The following is a 14,272-nucleotide window of genomic DNA, read 5'->3' on the forward strand; positions in this document are numbered from 1 at the left end:
TGGGCCCTCTGAAAGCTTCTTTAGGGCTCAGTGGAGCTCCTTAGGAGCCTTTGCAAGCTCATGAGCCCTGCGACACTTGTACGGTACTTGAGCCTGTCGCAGACATTTGACGAGAGTTGAGAAAGGCCCCGAAGATTTCGTTTCACGCTTTGAACGAAAATTGTGTCAGCACTCCAAAACTTATGAAAATCAGCTGTAAAATGTAAAAAAGAACGAACTAGGAACATGGAACGAATCACAGCATTGTCATTTCCGAGTCTGGACTCGGAGTCTGGAAGATTTTGGCGACTGCGAGTCAGACTCTGGTTTGAACTACACGCTCCAACCGAGTCTGACCTCACAGGCATTCTCAGAAAGGTACCCCCATTTTTTCCCGACTCCAAAATCTCATCGGATCTGTATCGATCTCAGGGGGTGCCAGGTCCGAGGTTGGGGGGGCAAGCTGCCCCGCTTGCCCCCCCCGTGGCGACGCTAATGAGTCTGATGTTTACTATGATACTATCATATACCTAACACATCACTTGATTCAAGATAGTCTGGATAGATAGGACAAAACATGGTTTTAGTTTTTTATTATAAGTTTAATCTGAATTTACATAGTAATACTTACAGAGTTTTACAGAGTTTTCTGAATTTACAGAGTTTGATGTCTCTCGGACGACGAAGATTCTATGCCTTCCGACCAATCACGTTCCATAGCTGCAGCCTAGTCCCCACTGATCTTGAACGGGATTGGCTGGACGGCGTATAATTTTCTTGGTCCGAAAGACATTGAACACGGGGTTAGTTAGTTAAAGTTAATCTATATTAACTCGTGCATGTTTTTTAGTTTTCTGGATGTCTATTTGTGTTTTTGTATCCTGTTGCACTGTCTGGAATGGGATCTGCTAGGTGGACATTTTCTTGATGAACTCACAGGGTTCGTGGTGATTATGGTCAGTCTGCAGGCACCTACCAACCTGCTGTGTGTTGTGTTGTGCAGTTATTTGAGCTTTTACAGATACAGATACAGATACAGATGTATTAAAACAGGATCCACTCTGAGGAGGGACTTTTCACATGTTCACGTCAATGAAAAACCGAAAATACAAACAATGAAGCGCATACATACTCTTTCACGCACATGCATTCGTTCAACATACGTTCATGTCGGTGGCGTGGCTAGCAGCACATTTTTGACTTTATAGCGGTATGACAGAATACCTGGCTCGACTCCCAGCTCGTTCAAACGAGCTATGCCACGGTAGCAGAGCCTACGGCGGCCTGCTTCCGTACGAATGGATGGGAGTGTAAAATAGTAGGCGTGCCTGGTGTCGTGTCTATGACGCTGGCTAGCCCGCTGGCCAAGTGTACCTCGGAGATATTCGGGCTGTCCGGACGTGATGATGCGCTCTACAGCGCTCACAGTGTGATACGTTACTAACTGTTTGGCAGTCAACCACTTCAGCTCCTTAATGACTGCCACAACATTATCGCGACGCGCCGACCGGATACGACACGCGCACAAAACTTTACCACTTTCTGCAGTCGACAAAGCTGCGTCTCCCCACACGATCCATACACCGATAAACCATACCGCAACACTGACATGACCAGCGCTCCGACAATCTGCCTCAGGGCTGATCGCGGTATCACGTGCCGTGCGTGTATCAGCGCCGTGAGCATGCCTGTGCCTTTCCGTGTTACGGCATCTACATGCGGCACAAAGTTGAGGTGGCGGTCAAGAATGATTCCTAGGTTTTTCACAGTCTCAGGCTCGGTAATGGTAGTCGCGCAGAAGTTCAGGATAACTGGTGGCAAGGTTCGAAGCATCGCCGGAGTTCCTATAACAAGCATCTGCGTCTTTGCAGCGTTGAGCTTCATTCCGTTGTGGCAGAACCACAGATAGACACGAGCCAGTGCGTCCTCCATGCGTGCAGTCATCGATTGTAAGTCACATTTCCTGCCAGTTACCATAAGCTGAGTATCGTTAGCGTACTGAACTATGGTGACGTCTTCGGGTACGCTCAGACACAGATCGTTGGAGAAAAGCATTACAATACACAGCTCAAGGCGCCGCCCTGGTACACGCCGATGGTGTTCTCCTTGCTGTCAGACAGCAGGATGGAGCCGTCCGCACACCTCATCTGAACCTGCTGCGAGTGGTTAGCCAAATAGTTTCTGAACCATGAAATTTCGATGCCGTACAACGACAACTTTTCGAGAAGTTTTGTGTGCGGAACCACATCAAAACATTTAGAAAGATCCAAAAGTACCAATATGCAAATATGTCCGTTGTCCATTGCTTGAAGAGCCTGGTCTGTTATGGCGTGAAGCGCCGTTTCCGTGGAGCGTTGTTTTCTGTAGCCGTACTGTGCGTCCGAAAGCAAATAATTTTCTTCAAGGTAAGCAAATAACTGTTTCTGCACAACACGTTCAACTAATTTCATAATCGCCGGCAGCATGGAGATGGGGCGCGTGTCGGACGGCTCGAGGGACCTGTTCCCCTTCGGAATAGGGGTCACTAAGGCGTGCTTCCATTCCTGAGGTACATCACCGGTGGCGAGACTGGAGTTAACAACGTCCAACAGGCCCATTGATCCCGGGAAAATAACGCTGCAGCAAACGCACGCTTACACCGTCCCTGCCTGCTGACATAGAAGGTTTCATTGAAAGCAGTATCGCGTACAGAGAGTCCAAATCGGTAGCCTGCACCTTAAACGCGCTCATCAGCACTCTTGGGAGTAACATGGGCACACGTGCTGTAGCGGCAGGAACACTGGCTGCGGTGGCAGGGCCGACTGCAACATAATAGTTGTTAAGAGCATTCGGTGTGATCCTCGGTATCTCACAGCTCTGCTGTTTCCTGCCCAGCACCGGCCGCAGCACTCGCCACAGCCCGCCTCGGTCACCGCGGCTGATAGCACCGGCGTACCGCGCACGGGTATCGTTTCGCACGGCGGCGCGGCACAGACGGTTCACCCGCTTATACTCGGCTCGATCGCCCCGAGCTAGAGCCGCCCGGCGGGACTGCAACAGCTGCTGGGTCTCGGCTGTCACGGCCGGCGCGGTCACCTGCCTATTCCGAACACGTCTGAGGGGCGCAACATTGTCCAATTGACCTATGAACGTTTCACAGAAAACGTTCCATTTACGTTCGGTGGTGTCGCAGCCATACACTGGGTTCCAGTCCATATCAGCGAGCTGCTGATTAAACGAGTCATGGTCAATCCTGTTGATAGCTCGGCGGTATACATTAGAGTTTAACATAATAGCATTTGCCTTTTAATGTTTCTAAGTTTTTTTCCCCAGAAATATACAATAGTTTTGTTTGGCAAATGTCTGACAAATGTCTGCCTGCCCGCAGATACATATCTGCATGATGTCATTACCGAGAAGGCTGGCCACAAGTTTGCTGGGTCATGTACGATCCCACATCACATCTGCCACCTGCGGCACCTCCAGTGGTAAGTAGGGAGGAGTGATGAGGCATTTCAGCCTTTGCCCTTTGGTCCTGTGCTTATAACAGTGCATCACTAATATTTCAACACAATTTGATTTTATTACCAAAAGTACATTAGCAGATGAACGTGTCATGTAAATAAGCTTTTGCCAGTCATCGGTTCAAATGCATTTGCAATGCACACTGAGTTTTTGTTTGTCTTGGGTAATTGACAGATTGAAGGGAATAGGTTATACTTGTTATATCTTTAATGGACAGAGGCAGCATCAGCACCAAAACTCATTTGCTGTCAACCACAAGGAATGTCTCATTGCACTGCCGATACTCGGTCTGTCCCACCTCCAGCAGGAAGGTCGGCATCCGTCCTTTCGCGCTGCCGTGCTCTGAGCCTAGTTCCCGGAGTGTCCTCCTGTCCGTCACTGGTCGCCTCGCTGAGGACCAGCGCCGCGCAGTTCAGAAGCGCCAGCTACCAGGACGTCCAGCCCGACTACGAGGTGGTGGCAGAGACAGAAAACAAAATCACGGCAGGTGAGCCACGCTGTGTGTACGCATACTAGTCGCAGGGGAGAGTTTATCTGATTGAAAATGTGTTAATAGTTTGCTGACTGGGATATAAGGTATGTCTATCTGTGGGACTGCCCCGCTTGTTACGTTGTGGTCCTGGACTCCTGACTTTTCGATCTCCGCGCCCGATAATGGTGTGGCCCCGTGACTCGGGCACAGATCACTGTACGCGACGGGGAGGATGTGATCCTGGCCCGCTGATGACCGTGCCTGGCCGTGTAATGCCACTGACCTGTCGCGGCGCTCTGCGCCTGCAGACGTGGTGAGCCAGGTGAACCGGTCGATCGCCGACCGCTCCACCGGCCGGCTGTTCGCTGTCGTCCACATCAACGGCAAGCAGTTCAAGGTGACGGACGGCGACCTGGTGGTGGTGCAGGGCCAGTGGCCGCCCTCCCTCGGACAGCAGCTCAGGCTCGAAAAGGTGAGATATCAGCGGCGGTGGGCTGGTTACCGATCGGCCGGCACCTAGCAGGGGCGAAATACTAGGACTGTCAATGGGCCTGGGCGTTGGCAACCGATATACAGTACACACTGCGTATTTCTGAAGGTTCAGTGAGACTCGGTCCCTTTCAATTAGGTACTGTCATTTGCGTCCTTTAGGTCCTCCCTGCTGCTGCCGTGCGGGGTATCGCCGACTGTGTGTTCAGTTGTGGACCTGCTCTGACCCCCCGCCCTGTCTGACGGTACAGGTCCTCCTGGTGGGCAGTGCCGACTTCACCCTGCTCGGCCGGCCCGTCCTCGACCGGGGCATGGCCGCCGTGGAGGCCACTGTCATCGAAAAGTCACTATCGCACACAAAAACCATCTTCCGGAAAAAGAAGCGGAAAAACTACAGACGCATCAACTGTGAGTGAAGCAGGGGCACATTTACCGGCTGCTGTGGATTGGTGTGTTTACTGTTTATCACTGCTTGAATAAGGCATTGCTTTGGGTGAGACATCGGGACATATTCTGCATTCACCGTTGATTCTCATCGTTTGCGAACCGCCGTTGACGCCGTGCCGTTCTCGGTTTCAGTCTGCCGAATGCCGCTGACGACTCTGCGAATCAACAGTGTTCGACTGGAGAAAACCGTGGACCAGTCGTGAGTCCGAGAGTCCGTGTACTGATCGATGTGTGAACTGACGGTGCTGTGTTGTGTAATACATTGTAGATATCTTACAAATGCAGCTGGTATGGGACGGATTGACTGAACGATCACGACCCTTTATTTTATTGTAACGCAGAGTTCGTTATTCCGAGGCAGCCAGCAGGCCGCCATAAATAGCCATCCCGGTGGCAATTTAGGGAAAGAACACTATTTACCTGGCATATCCGTCAATTTTCAGCGGCTAAGGAAGGAACCTTACGTGCGACCTTCACTCTCAACGTGTTGGCCTCACTGAATCACATTTGCGCTACGCGTATTGCGTACCATGTTCTTTTTTATCCTCGTCGACCGTATCATCGTCATTCAATGTAATCCTCAATCTAGTTATCCCACTCTGGATCATTACAATCGGTAAAGCTGAGTATTCCCGATGACGATCCTGTTTGCCTTTGTCCCAACACTAACACGCCCGTCTGACAAAACAAGCGGACTATGCCAAGAAAACAAATACCTTTATTGACAAGTTATCTACACGCAGCATTCGGATAAGGGATTGTCGCAAGACTTACAAAACACCAGCTCACCCATACGCACAGGCCCGGGTTGCCGCGGCCGCCGGCCTCACATTCATGTGGTAACGGCTGCTCGGCGCGGCGCCGGGGCCCAGCCAGACACGGCACAGACACTACAAACGCTACCCACAACCGGCCTCTGCGCCCAACAAACACTCCTACACCGGGCTCCGTACGAAACAAACACTCCCAAACTACGCTACCCCACCTGCACTCTCCAAAACCGACCTCTTTGGAAAAAGCACTCTGAAATTCTGCCCACCGCCCGCTACTGGGCAGTGGGCGAACGGCTGGTCACAGCGGCTGAACCGTATGGGTGATGGCCGACCCAAACACCTGACAATCGGCAGGCTGGCGGCCGGGGCCGACGGTGGTCCGACCTCCCCCGACCGACCACGGGAGAGTCAATGGAGAACCGAGTATGTTCCCGATGGTTTATGGATGACTCGGCGGCAATGATACAGCGATGACAAATGAGCGAGACTTCTGGACAATACGTGAGCGTCGGCAAAGCGTATCTTCGTTAAGCACATTGCAGCTCGGTATTACGTCAATTAAATCAATCACAACATTGCTACTGTGTGCTACTATTATTCGAGTGATTAGTGATCGCAATTAGTGATTGCTGTTGGCAGTGGTTCGAGATTCGCGGTCAACGGATTGAGCTCAATTACCTGCGCTTCTAATTATCGAAGCGGCGCAGTGTACCTATACTGATGTTGATGAGTTTGAGCAATGATTAACACCACATTAGAACATGATACGCTTAGCATAATGTTAATGATTTATAGGTAACATAGACTACTTCTACGCCTAACGAGACTCAATGCTGCAATGCCGAGGTTTTCAGTCTAACAATCGAACAGCTGTTTTTCTCATACATTTAACGCCCGCCTAACCGATGCCACAAGTTATGCAACCGTCTTACGCAGGCACACATCAATAGGAATGTCCCCAATTAAAAAGGCATACATACAATGCGAATGTCACAAATTATCTACGCAAGTAATTCAAAGACGAACCTGAGACATGTGCCAAATGAAACACACCTCTTTCGAAAGCAGCCATGCCTCTTGCTCGGTAAGCACTCAGAAGCCAGAGGAATGTCACCAGCAAGTAACGCTGAGCTACGCTTATGAAGTCATTAAACACGTTTTCTGATGATCGACGAACATGCTTGATGAAGGAATCCCCGTGATGCAGTCCTCTCTGTGTCCCTAATGAATTAGTCGTTGAGATGTAACCAACAGCCTGGTAAGCTGCAGGGTTCGCTGAGTGCTGGCAGTGTGACCGGCAGTTCGCTCGGCAGTCTGTTCTGGTCGCTAATAGTCCTGCAGTCTGGCAGCTGTGTGACCGACTGTCCGCTCTGTGCTCTGTGCTGACAGTCTGACAGTGTGACCGACTGTCCGCTCTGTGCTGACAGTCTGACAGTGTCACTGGCAGTGTGTGCTGGCAGTCTGACCGCTAGTGTGGGCCGTCGGTGAGCGAACTCTCCCCTAGTTCAGTCCATCCGCAGTCGGGGGCTGGCGCAGGTGTACCTCCCTCCTCCAACAACTCAGCCCATCTGCAGTCGGCGTCTGGCGCGCGGTGCCGCCTGTATGACGGTGTGTCCTCCGTTCAGTCCATCTGGAGTCGGCGACTGGCGCGCGGTACCGCCTGTATGACGGCGTTTCCCCCGTTCAGTCCATCTGTAGTCGGCGGCTGGCACGCGGCGCCGGCCGGCAGCGGCCCGCCTCCCCGGCGGCAGTGGCCGGCCGCTCCTCCGGCGTCAGCGACATGTTGCACACCGTCTTTATTGTGCCGGACGAGACGGCTTCTGCGGACGGGACGGGATGGACGGGCGGACACGGTCAGTGGTGGAATAGCTGAGGTGGAGAAATATATAAATCGGGACTACACGGCCTCACTGGATGGGGATTGCTGATAAGGGACGGTCACGGCAGATTTTGAAAGACTGAACAGCATCACAAACAATTTATCACTGAAAACTAGAAACATCGTACAAAATGCTTAAAATGAATTCAAATGCTGATATAAAAGTTATATTAAACTACTAAAAATACCAACAAAATTACCGAAGGCTACAGACAAGTATCCATTATGGATGGACCCCAAGCTGGACTCAGCAAAGGACTAAGGGTGGCGGGTCACCGACCGCGGACAAGGTTCATGGTGCCGGGCGTCAGCAGGCTCTCCGGGGTGGCCGTGGGCACAGCGGTGGGTACCAGGCCGGCCGGCTCCAGACCGGCGCCCTCCGGCAGCTGCAGGACCGTCTGCTCGTCGTACAGGAGCGGGAGAGGCGTCTGCGGCGGACCGGCTCAGGTCAGGTACGTCACGAGGACAGCGGACCGGCTCAGGTCATGTCACAGGGGACAGCGGACCGGCTCAGGTCAGGTCAGATCACTGGGACAGCGGACCGGCTCAGGTAGGTCACGGGGGTCAGCAGACCGGCTCAGAAAGGTCAGGTCACAGGCGTCTTAGGTCACAACACAGGCACAGAGGGGTCTGTGGACCGGTTCAGGTCACACGGAGGGGTCAGTGGGTCGGCTCATGTCAGTCACACGGTCAGAGAGGTCGTTCAAAGACTGTGTCAGGTCACAGAGCATATCAAGTAGAGGCAGAGTTAAATTGGCGGGATCGATCACTCCGGGCACGGAGTACGGGGCAAAGGGCACAGGCTGGCCAATAAAGATTGCCGTGCAGCAAATGACAGGCTCTTATAAACTGGGCAGAGCAGGCATATGACGGCATATGGTCAAGGTCACAGAGGCAGCGAATGACAGGCTCTAATTATCGACTGGATAGCGGATAGTATAAGCAGGCATATGACGGTCGGGAATCTAGGCAGGACTGCACGGATTAGCAATCGCTGTCGAATTTTTAGGCACGAGTGCCAGCGCCGCCAGTAGATGTGGTGACGACACTTGGCTCCCAGAGTGCCGGGACACCAGAGCAGGCCATCTTTATCCCTCCCTCAACTGCCCCGGGGTCCAGCCCTACCCCCACTATCCCAGGTGCGGTTCTCCCCCTCTGACTGACCTGGGGTCCGTTCTCGGGTGTGGCCGCCGTCACCGTCCGCACCACGGGCACCAGCTGGTACGCCACCACCATCTGTTTGTTGTTCTGTGCGGGCGGCGCTCGCGGGGGCCGCGGGGTGGCCGCCGGCCCGGCCGTTAGCCAGGCGCCGCGCAGGGCCGCCTCCAGCCGGCTGCCGACCGGCGCCGGGCCGTCGCCGCGGCCGGCCGGCGCCGCCTCGCGGACACAGATCTCCTGGCTGGTGCCGTCGCCGGCCCGGATCAGGATGCGTTTGATGCCGAGCCCGCTGAGCTGGCTGTGCTGAGCCGGCGAGAGCTGCCGCTGGACGGCGGCCGGCGCCGGCCGGGCGCGCTTCACCTCCGCCTGGGCGCGCTGCACCTCGGCCAGCCGCCGCTTCAGCACGCTCTTGCCGCGGCTGGCGTCGACGTCCTGCTCGAACAGCCGGTGCCGCTCGAGCGCCGTCACCCGGCAGATGTCGTCCAGAGAGGCGGGCCGACACAGGCCGGCTCCGGCGCCGCGCGGAGTGCCCTCCGGGGTGGCGGCCGGAGTCTGCCCGGACCGCGGCGCTGCGGGCACAGCGGGCGGGTCAGAGCTCGAGTCAGAACCGCCGAGAACTACAGCCGGGGCAGGTATCAGAACTGGGAGCACGAGGGGCCTGGTGTGTCAACGCCCAACAGACGGGCAACGGGCCAGGAGTCTGACTCGGACACGGAACGCCGCCACTGATGGCGGCAGTGAAGGGGCCGTGACAGCGGTACTTATTGTGGTCAGGGAAACCGGAGGGGCCGCGCCTCTACTCACTGACGGCGCGAGTGGGGTGCCTGAAAAGACCACCCCAGTAAAGCTGTTTAGTGTAACTGTGCAGTGTGCGTCTGAACTCACTGGCTGTGGCCGAGCGCGGGGTGCCGGCGCCGCGGCGGCCCGCCAGTATCGGAGCGGGTACTATCCGGCTGGAGAGCGGCGTCAGACCCTGGATCAGCGAGTGGCGGGACCGCTGCGTGGCTGTGGGCGGAGGGAAGGCAGGGGTCAGTCGTGAGCAGAGCGCGCAGAACTTCACGGCAGGTACATACACTGCAAACCGTAGCCGGTGAGCATTACACAACCGTTAATATACCACCGCTTCCCCGGCCGCTCCTGCCGCCTAGAATTCGCTCCATCCAGCATCTTATTCTATCCGACGTTCCCCTTGTTTCCTTCTCTTAGTGAACTCTCATATTCTGTTCCTAACACTCATCCAAATACTCTTCATCCGTCGCCAGCCTTCCCTTTGAACACGCAACTTGTTCTCTCTGCCCCTAATCTTATCCTCCCCGCCCCTAACCTCACCCGCCCCGCCCCTTCCCTTCCTCCCGCCTACCGGGGTCGACGTCGATGGGCTCGACGTTGGGCCCCGTGTAGGTGAAGACGGGCCGCCGGCCGGTGCTGACGTCCTTGCCGACCAGGCCGACGCTCTGCAGGATGTTGGCGATGTCGTACAGGCGGCGCACCTTGGCCTTGTGCTGGCCGTCCGGCGAGAGGCCGTCCTGGCCGAGCAGCACGCGCGCCAGCACGTCCTGACTCAGGTACGGCTGGCGGCGGGGGCGCAGTTAGAAAACGGAAACAGTGAGCTAGACCGACACTGAGTACTGTCAGACAGTGGTGGACGGATGGACAATTACCTATATTTAAGGTAAGCATCATCAAAGAGCAGCGGAGAAACCCAGGAGCGCGGACATGACGGGGTAGAAATATTACAGATCCGGGTGCGCAGAGCACGGTTGTCGCCAGAACCCATCTTCGTAAATATTGTTCCCAACGTGCGCCACGATTGTGCAAAGATAGCCTACTCGCGGTCAGATGACGGACCACGGCCTGCCGGTGGGAACTCTCACCCGGTCACTGACGAGCAGCAGCATGACGAATTTCTGTGTGAGCACGCCCAGGGTGCGGTCGCCGCGGTCCAGCGCCGACAGACGGTCCGCCGAGACGGGCGTGCAGGGCGTCAGCGGCGCCGGGCTGGCCGTGGCCGCCATGGCCGGCTCGGAGGCGCCGCGGCGCAGCGGCGCGCCGGCCGGCGAGGCCAGCCCGTCGGCGGCCAGTAGGGCGGCGCGCAGGTGCTGCGGCACCTCCAGGTGGATGGCCAGCCCCTTCAGACGACCCAGCGTGTCCAGCAGGTCCCGCTGGCCGATCCACGCGTACCGGTTCTTCTCCACCTGAGCAGAGCAGACAGAGCATATTACACGGTGGGACGGGCGGAAATCGGCGGGACACATTCATAGTCGATGCATTGGAATGGAAGGATGACAAGCCAGTGACTTTTTCAAGTCGTGTCAACAAAACATAACAAACAAAATGTTCGGGAAATGACAGATCAATATCAACAAAAGACAAAAATACGTCTCTAATCCGCTTTCACTTCAACGTAATTTCATGCATCTAGTTTGGGTTGTCTTTGCATCCAAACAGCTTTTATGATTCCTTTTGGGAAAAAACTTCTTCTAAGTCGGCGCCGAACTTACTCGCACGGAGAAATGCAGGCTTTCCAGCACATTGACAATGTCATAGATCCTCCTCCTTTCAGTACCAAGTATGATAGCCGTCTCATCAAGAGGAAGGCTCATTTCTTTATCGCCTACATCGAGCGGATAAAGCTCTAAAAACCTGAAAAACAAAATAACGAAAACATAATGTAGGGACACAAAAAAAAAAATCATGTAAAAATCGAATCAACCGAAAGTATCGATAAAGTAATTTGCAAAGCACAATAAAATACAATATGATAAACACAAAAGGTTTTGCTGACCAGTGAACAGCTATTTTCATCCACACCCCGCTGGCGTTCGGATTACCTAAAACAGAGCACCGAGAGCGATTTGTCCTTGCGCGACTTGGCCACGGTGAAGCCGGCGGCGGGCGGCGGCGGGGAGCGCGCGCACGCGCCCAGCGGCAGCACGTCGCTGGCGCGCCGCCGCCAGCGCACCTTGGCGCGCTCGGCGTCCCCGGAGACGGGTGTGTCGAACACGCTGTGGTACAACTGCACCGGCGTGCCCGGCGCCGGCGGCGGCGGCGCGTTCTCGTCCCGGCGCGGGGTGCTGGGCGGCGGGCCGCGCCGGCCTGAGGGCGGCTCCTCGGCCGGCGCGCCGCTGGCAAACAGCGTCTTGCGCGTGCCGCCCGGCTGCGAGGCGGCGATGTTGGTGAGCAGCTTCAGGTTGGTCATGGGCGTGGCCGGCGTGTCGTCGGTGAGCGTCTCGGAGCGGCGGCGCTCGCCGTGCCGGCGCCGCTCGGCCGGCGCGCCCGCCGAGTCGGGTGTGGCGCACACGTTGGTCAGGTTGCCCAGAGGTGGCCGGGGCGGCGGCGGCGGCGTCTTGGGAGGACCGCCGGCCGCCTGGCCTGCAGGTATGAGAACCATTTGCATCAATGGAAAGGTACAACAGTATGGAGGGGTGAGAGATGGGCAGAGGGGAAATAGCAGAAAGAGAGAGAGAGAGAGAGAGAGAGAGAGAGAGAGAGAGAGAGAGAGAGAGAGAGAGAGAGAGAGAGAGAGAGAGAGAGAGAGAGAGAGAGAGAGAGAGAGAGAGAGAGAGAGAGAGAGAGAGAGAGAGAGAGAGAGAGAGAGAGAGAGAGAGAGAGAGAGAGAGAGAGAGAGAGAGAGAGAGAGAGAGAGAGAGAGAGAGAGAGAGAGAGAGAGAGAGAGAGAGAGAGAGAGAGAGAGAGAGAGAGAGAGAGAGAGAGAGAGAGAGAGAGAGAGAGAGAGAGAGAGAGAGAGAGAGAGAGAGAGAGAGAGAGAGAGAGAGAGAGAGAGAGAGAGAGAGAGAGAGAGAGAGAGAGAGAGAGAGAGAGAGAGAGAGAGAGAGAGAGAGAGAGAGAGAGAGAGAGAGAGAGAGAGAGAGAGAGAGAGAGAGAGAGAGAGAGAGAGAGAGAGAGAGAGAGAGAGAGAGAGAGAGAGAGAGAGAGAGAGAGAGAGAGAGAGAGAGAGAGAGAGAGAGAGAGAGAGAGAGAGAGAGAGAGAGAGAGAGAGAGAGAGAGAGAGAGAGAGAGAGAGAGAGAGAGAGAGAGAGAGAGAGAGAGAGAGAGAGAGAGAGAGAGAGAGAGAGAGAGAGAGAGAGAGAGAGAGAGAGAGAGAGAGAGAGAGAGAGAGAGAGAGAGAGAGAGAGAGAGAGAGAGAGAGAGAGAGAGAGAGAGAGAGAGAGAGAGAGAGAGAGAGAGAGAGAGAGAGAGAGAGAGAGAGAGAGAGAGAGAGAGAGAGAGAGAGAGAGAGAGAGAGAGAGAGAGAGAGAGAGAGAGAGAGAGAGAGAGAGAGAGAGAGAGAGCATAAAGGTGAGCACTATTAACCACCCTTGTGGCGCAGTTGGCAAATGCGTTCACGTTTGGTGTGGGAGGCCCTTGGATCAAAGCTGACCTCTGGCAGCGTTTTCTTCGGCCGGCTCCTACCCAGGAGATGGCAGTAACTGGGGAGTGTTCGCTCGGTCGTGGGGATTACCGCTGTGCCAGCCAGCGCCCCCGGCCGCAGGTACACGGGCCTGATCCGCCTTTAAACAGATCCTTCGGTCCGGTGACATGTCCCGAGGGCACGGCCTCGCTTCATGTCCCGGAGCAGCCCTCTGACCTGCCGGGCCCGAGAAATCGGGATAGCCCCAGCGTGCGCACCAGTGCGGTGCCACCTGGGGCACGTGACAGGAAGCGTGCGGTCAAGGCTGTCCCGCGTAGCGTGTGCCGAAAACGATCCGTATCACTGCCGTGTATATAGTGTACTAACCCAGTATGAATGTGTGCTACTAACGACAAAAGCCCAGGTCGGGCACCAAAAATTATATTTAAAAAAAAAGGTGAGCACTATTAACATTGTTGCCTCATTTGGGTAAGGAACATTGCAGCACATGTGCTTCTTACATTTCAAGTTGAATTAAAACAAGCATATATACTGGTAAATAGGCTCAAGAAAAATGTTTACAAAAGAGTGCATGTCTAAAATGTAATGCACTTACCCAACAATGACAAGGAGACACTCAGCAGTGTATCCATGCTAGTTTCATGGATGTAGAATAAAACAGGAATGCTGGAACAAAAGAAACATCAAAATCAGGTAAGCATGTGGAGTGGAAGAGTCACTCAGCAATATCTAAGAATACCTACTATAATATTTCACTGCAGCCACTAGCATTTTCAGGCTGCATTTCCAAGAATATGATTCAAACAAGCTGAAGGTACCTACTCATTTGATCAACATGGTTAGGGCACAAGTTGAAGGTGCAAGGGTTAGAGCAAAGTGTAGGCCATGTAATGAGAGTTCTACATCATGATAAAAAAATAACAACACTAGCTTCACAATATGGTAATTCAATTCAATTCTACAATGCAATTATGCCCATCTCAATTGACTTGCATTGATCATGATGTCATCACAAAGACTATATCATGCCTAACTTTATTTGTCAGAGCTTTAGAGCAAGTCCCTTGTTTTGGATTAGGATGAAACAGAAAATTATTGCAGAAAGCCACATAAATCAACAAATTGCCTAGGTCAGCTGTCAGAGGTCAATCGCCTGATCAGATCAGGCAATGCGCATCCATTGCATATAATTTTTGAAG

The 14,272-nt window shown here is 54.2% G+C and overlaps 2 protein-coding genes across 3 annotated transcripts; one reads left to right on the forward strand and one right to left on the reverse strand.

Moving 5' to 3' along the window:
- The first annotated feature begins 882 nt into the window (after positions 1 to 882).
- On the forward strand, positions 883 to 5,171 carry LOC122382289 (39S ribosomal protein L21, mitochondrial-like). The gene is made up of 6 exons (XM_043367451.1): positions 883 to 935; positions 3,347 to 3,446; positions 3,788 to 3,970; positions 4,264 to 4,427; positions 4,696 to 4,852; positions 5,024 to 5,171. Exons 1-6 carry the CDS (start codon positions 933 to 935, stop codon positions 5,092 to 5,094), a joined length of 678 nt encoding a protein of 225 aa, XP_043223386.1. The 5' UTR covers positions 883 to 932; the 3' UTR covers positions 5,095 to 5,171.
- A 416-nt stretch (positions 5,172 to 5,587) lies between these two features.
- LOC122382290 (transcription factor E2F7-like) lies at positions 5,588 to 10,745 on the reverse strand. 2 transcript variants are annotated; one of them, XM_043367452.1, is made up of 6 exons: positions 10,576 to 10,745; positions 10,062 to 10,272; positions 9,587 to 9,706; positions 8,708 to 9,270; positions 7,824 to 7,971; positions 5,588 to 7,484 (listed from the first exon to the last, which is right to left on the reverse strand). In XM_043367452.1, the coding sequence occupies exons 1-6, from the start codon at positions 10,714 to 10,716 to the stop codon at positions 7,348 to 7,350; spliced, it is 1,320 nt and encodes a 439-aa protein (XP_043223387.1). In that variant the 5' UTR covers positions 10,717 to 10,745; the 3' UTR covers positions 5,588 to 7,347. The 2 variants fall into 2 exon arrangements, with proteins under 2 accessions (XP_043223387.1, XP_043223388.1); XM_043367453.1 differs by lacking the exon at positions 7,824 to 7,971.
- Between the last annotated feature and the right edge of the window lie 3,527 nt (positions 10,746 to 14,272).

This window comes from Amphibalanus amphitrite, unplaced genomic scaffold (assembly GCF_019059575.1).
Source record: "Amphibalanus amphitrite isolate SeventyFive unplaced genomic scaffold, NRLGWU_Aamphi_draft 000136F_arrow, whole genome shotgun sequence".
Lineage (NCBI taxonomy): Eukaryota > Metazoa > Arthropoda > Thecostraca > Balanomorpha > Balanidae > Amphibalanus > Amphibalanus amphitrite.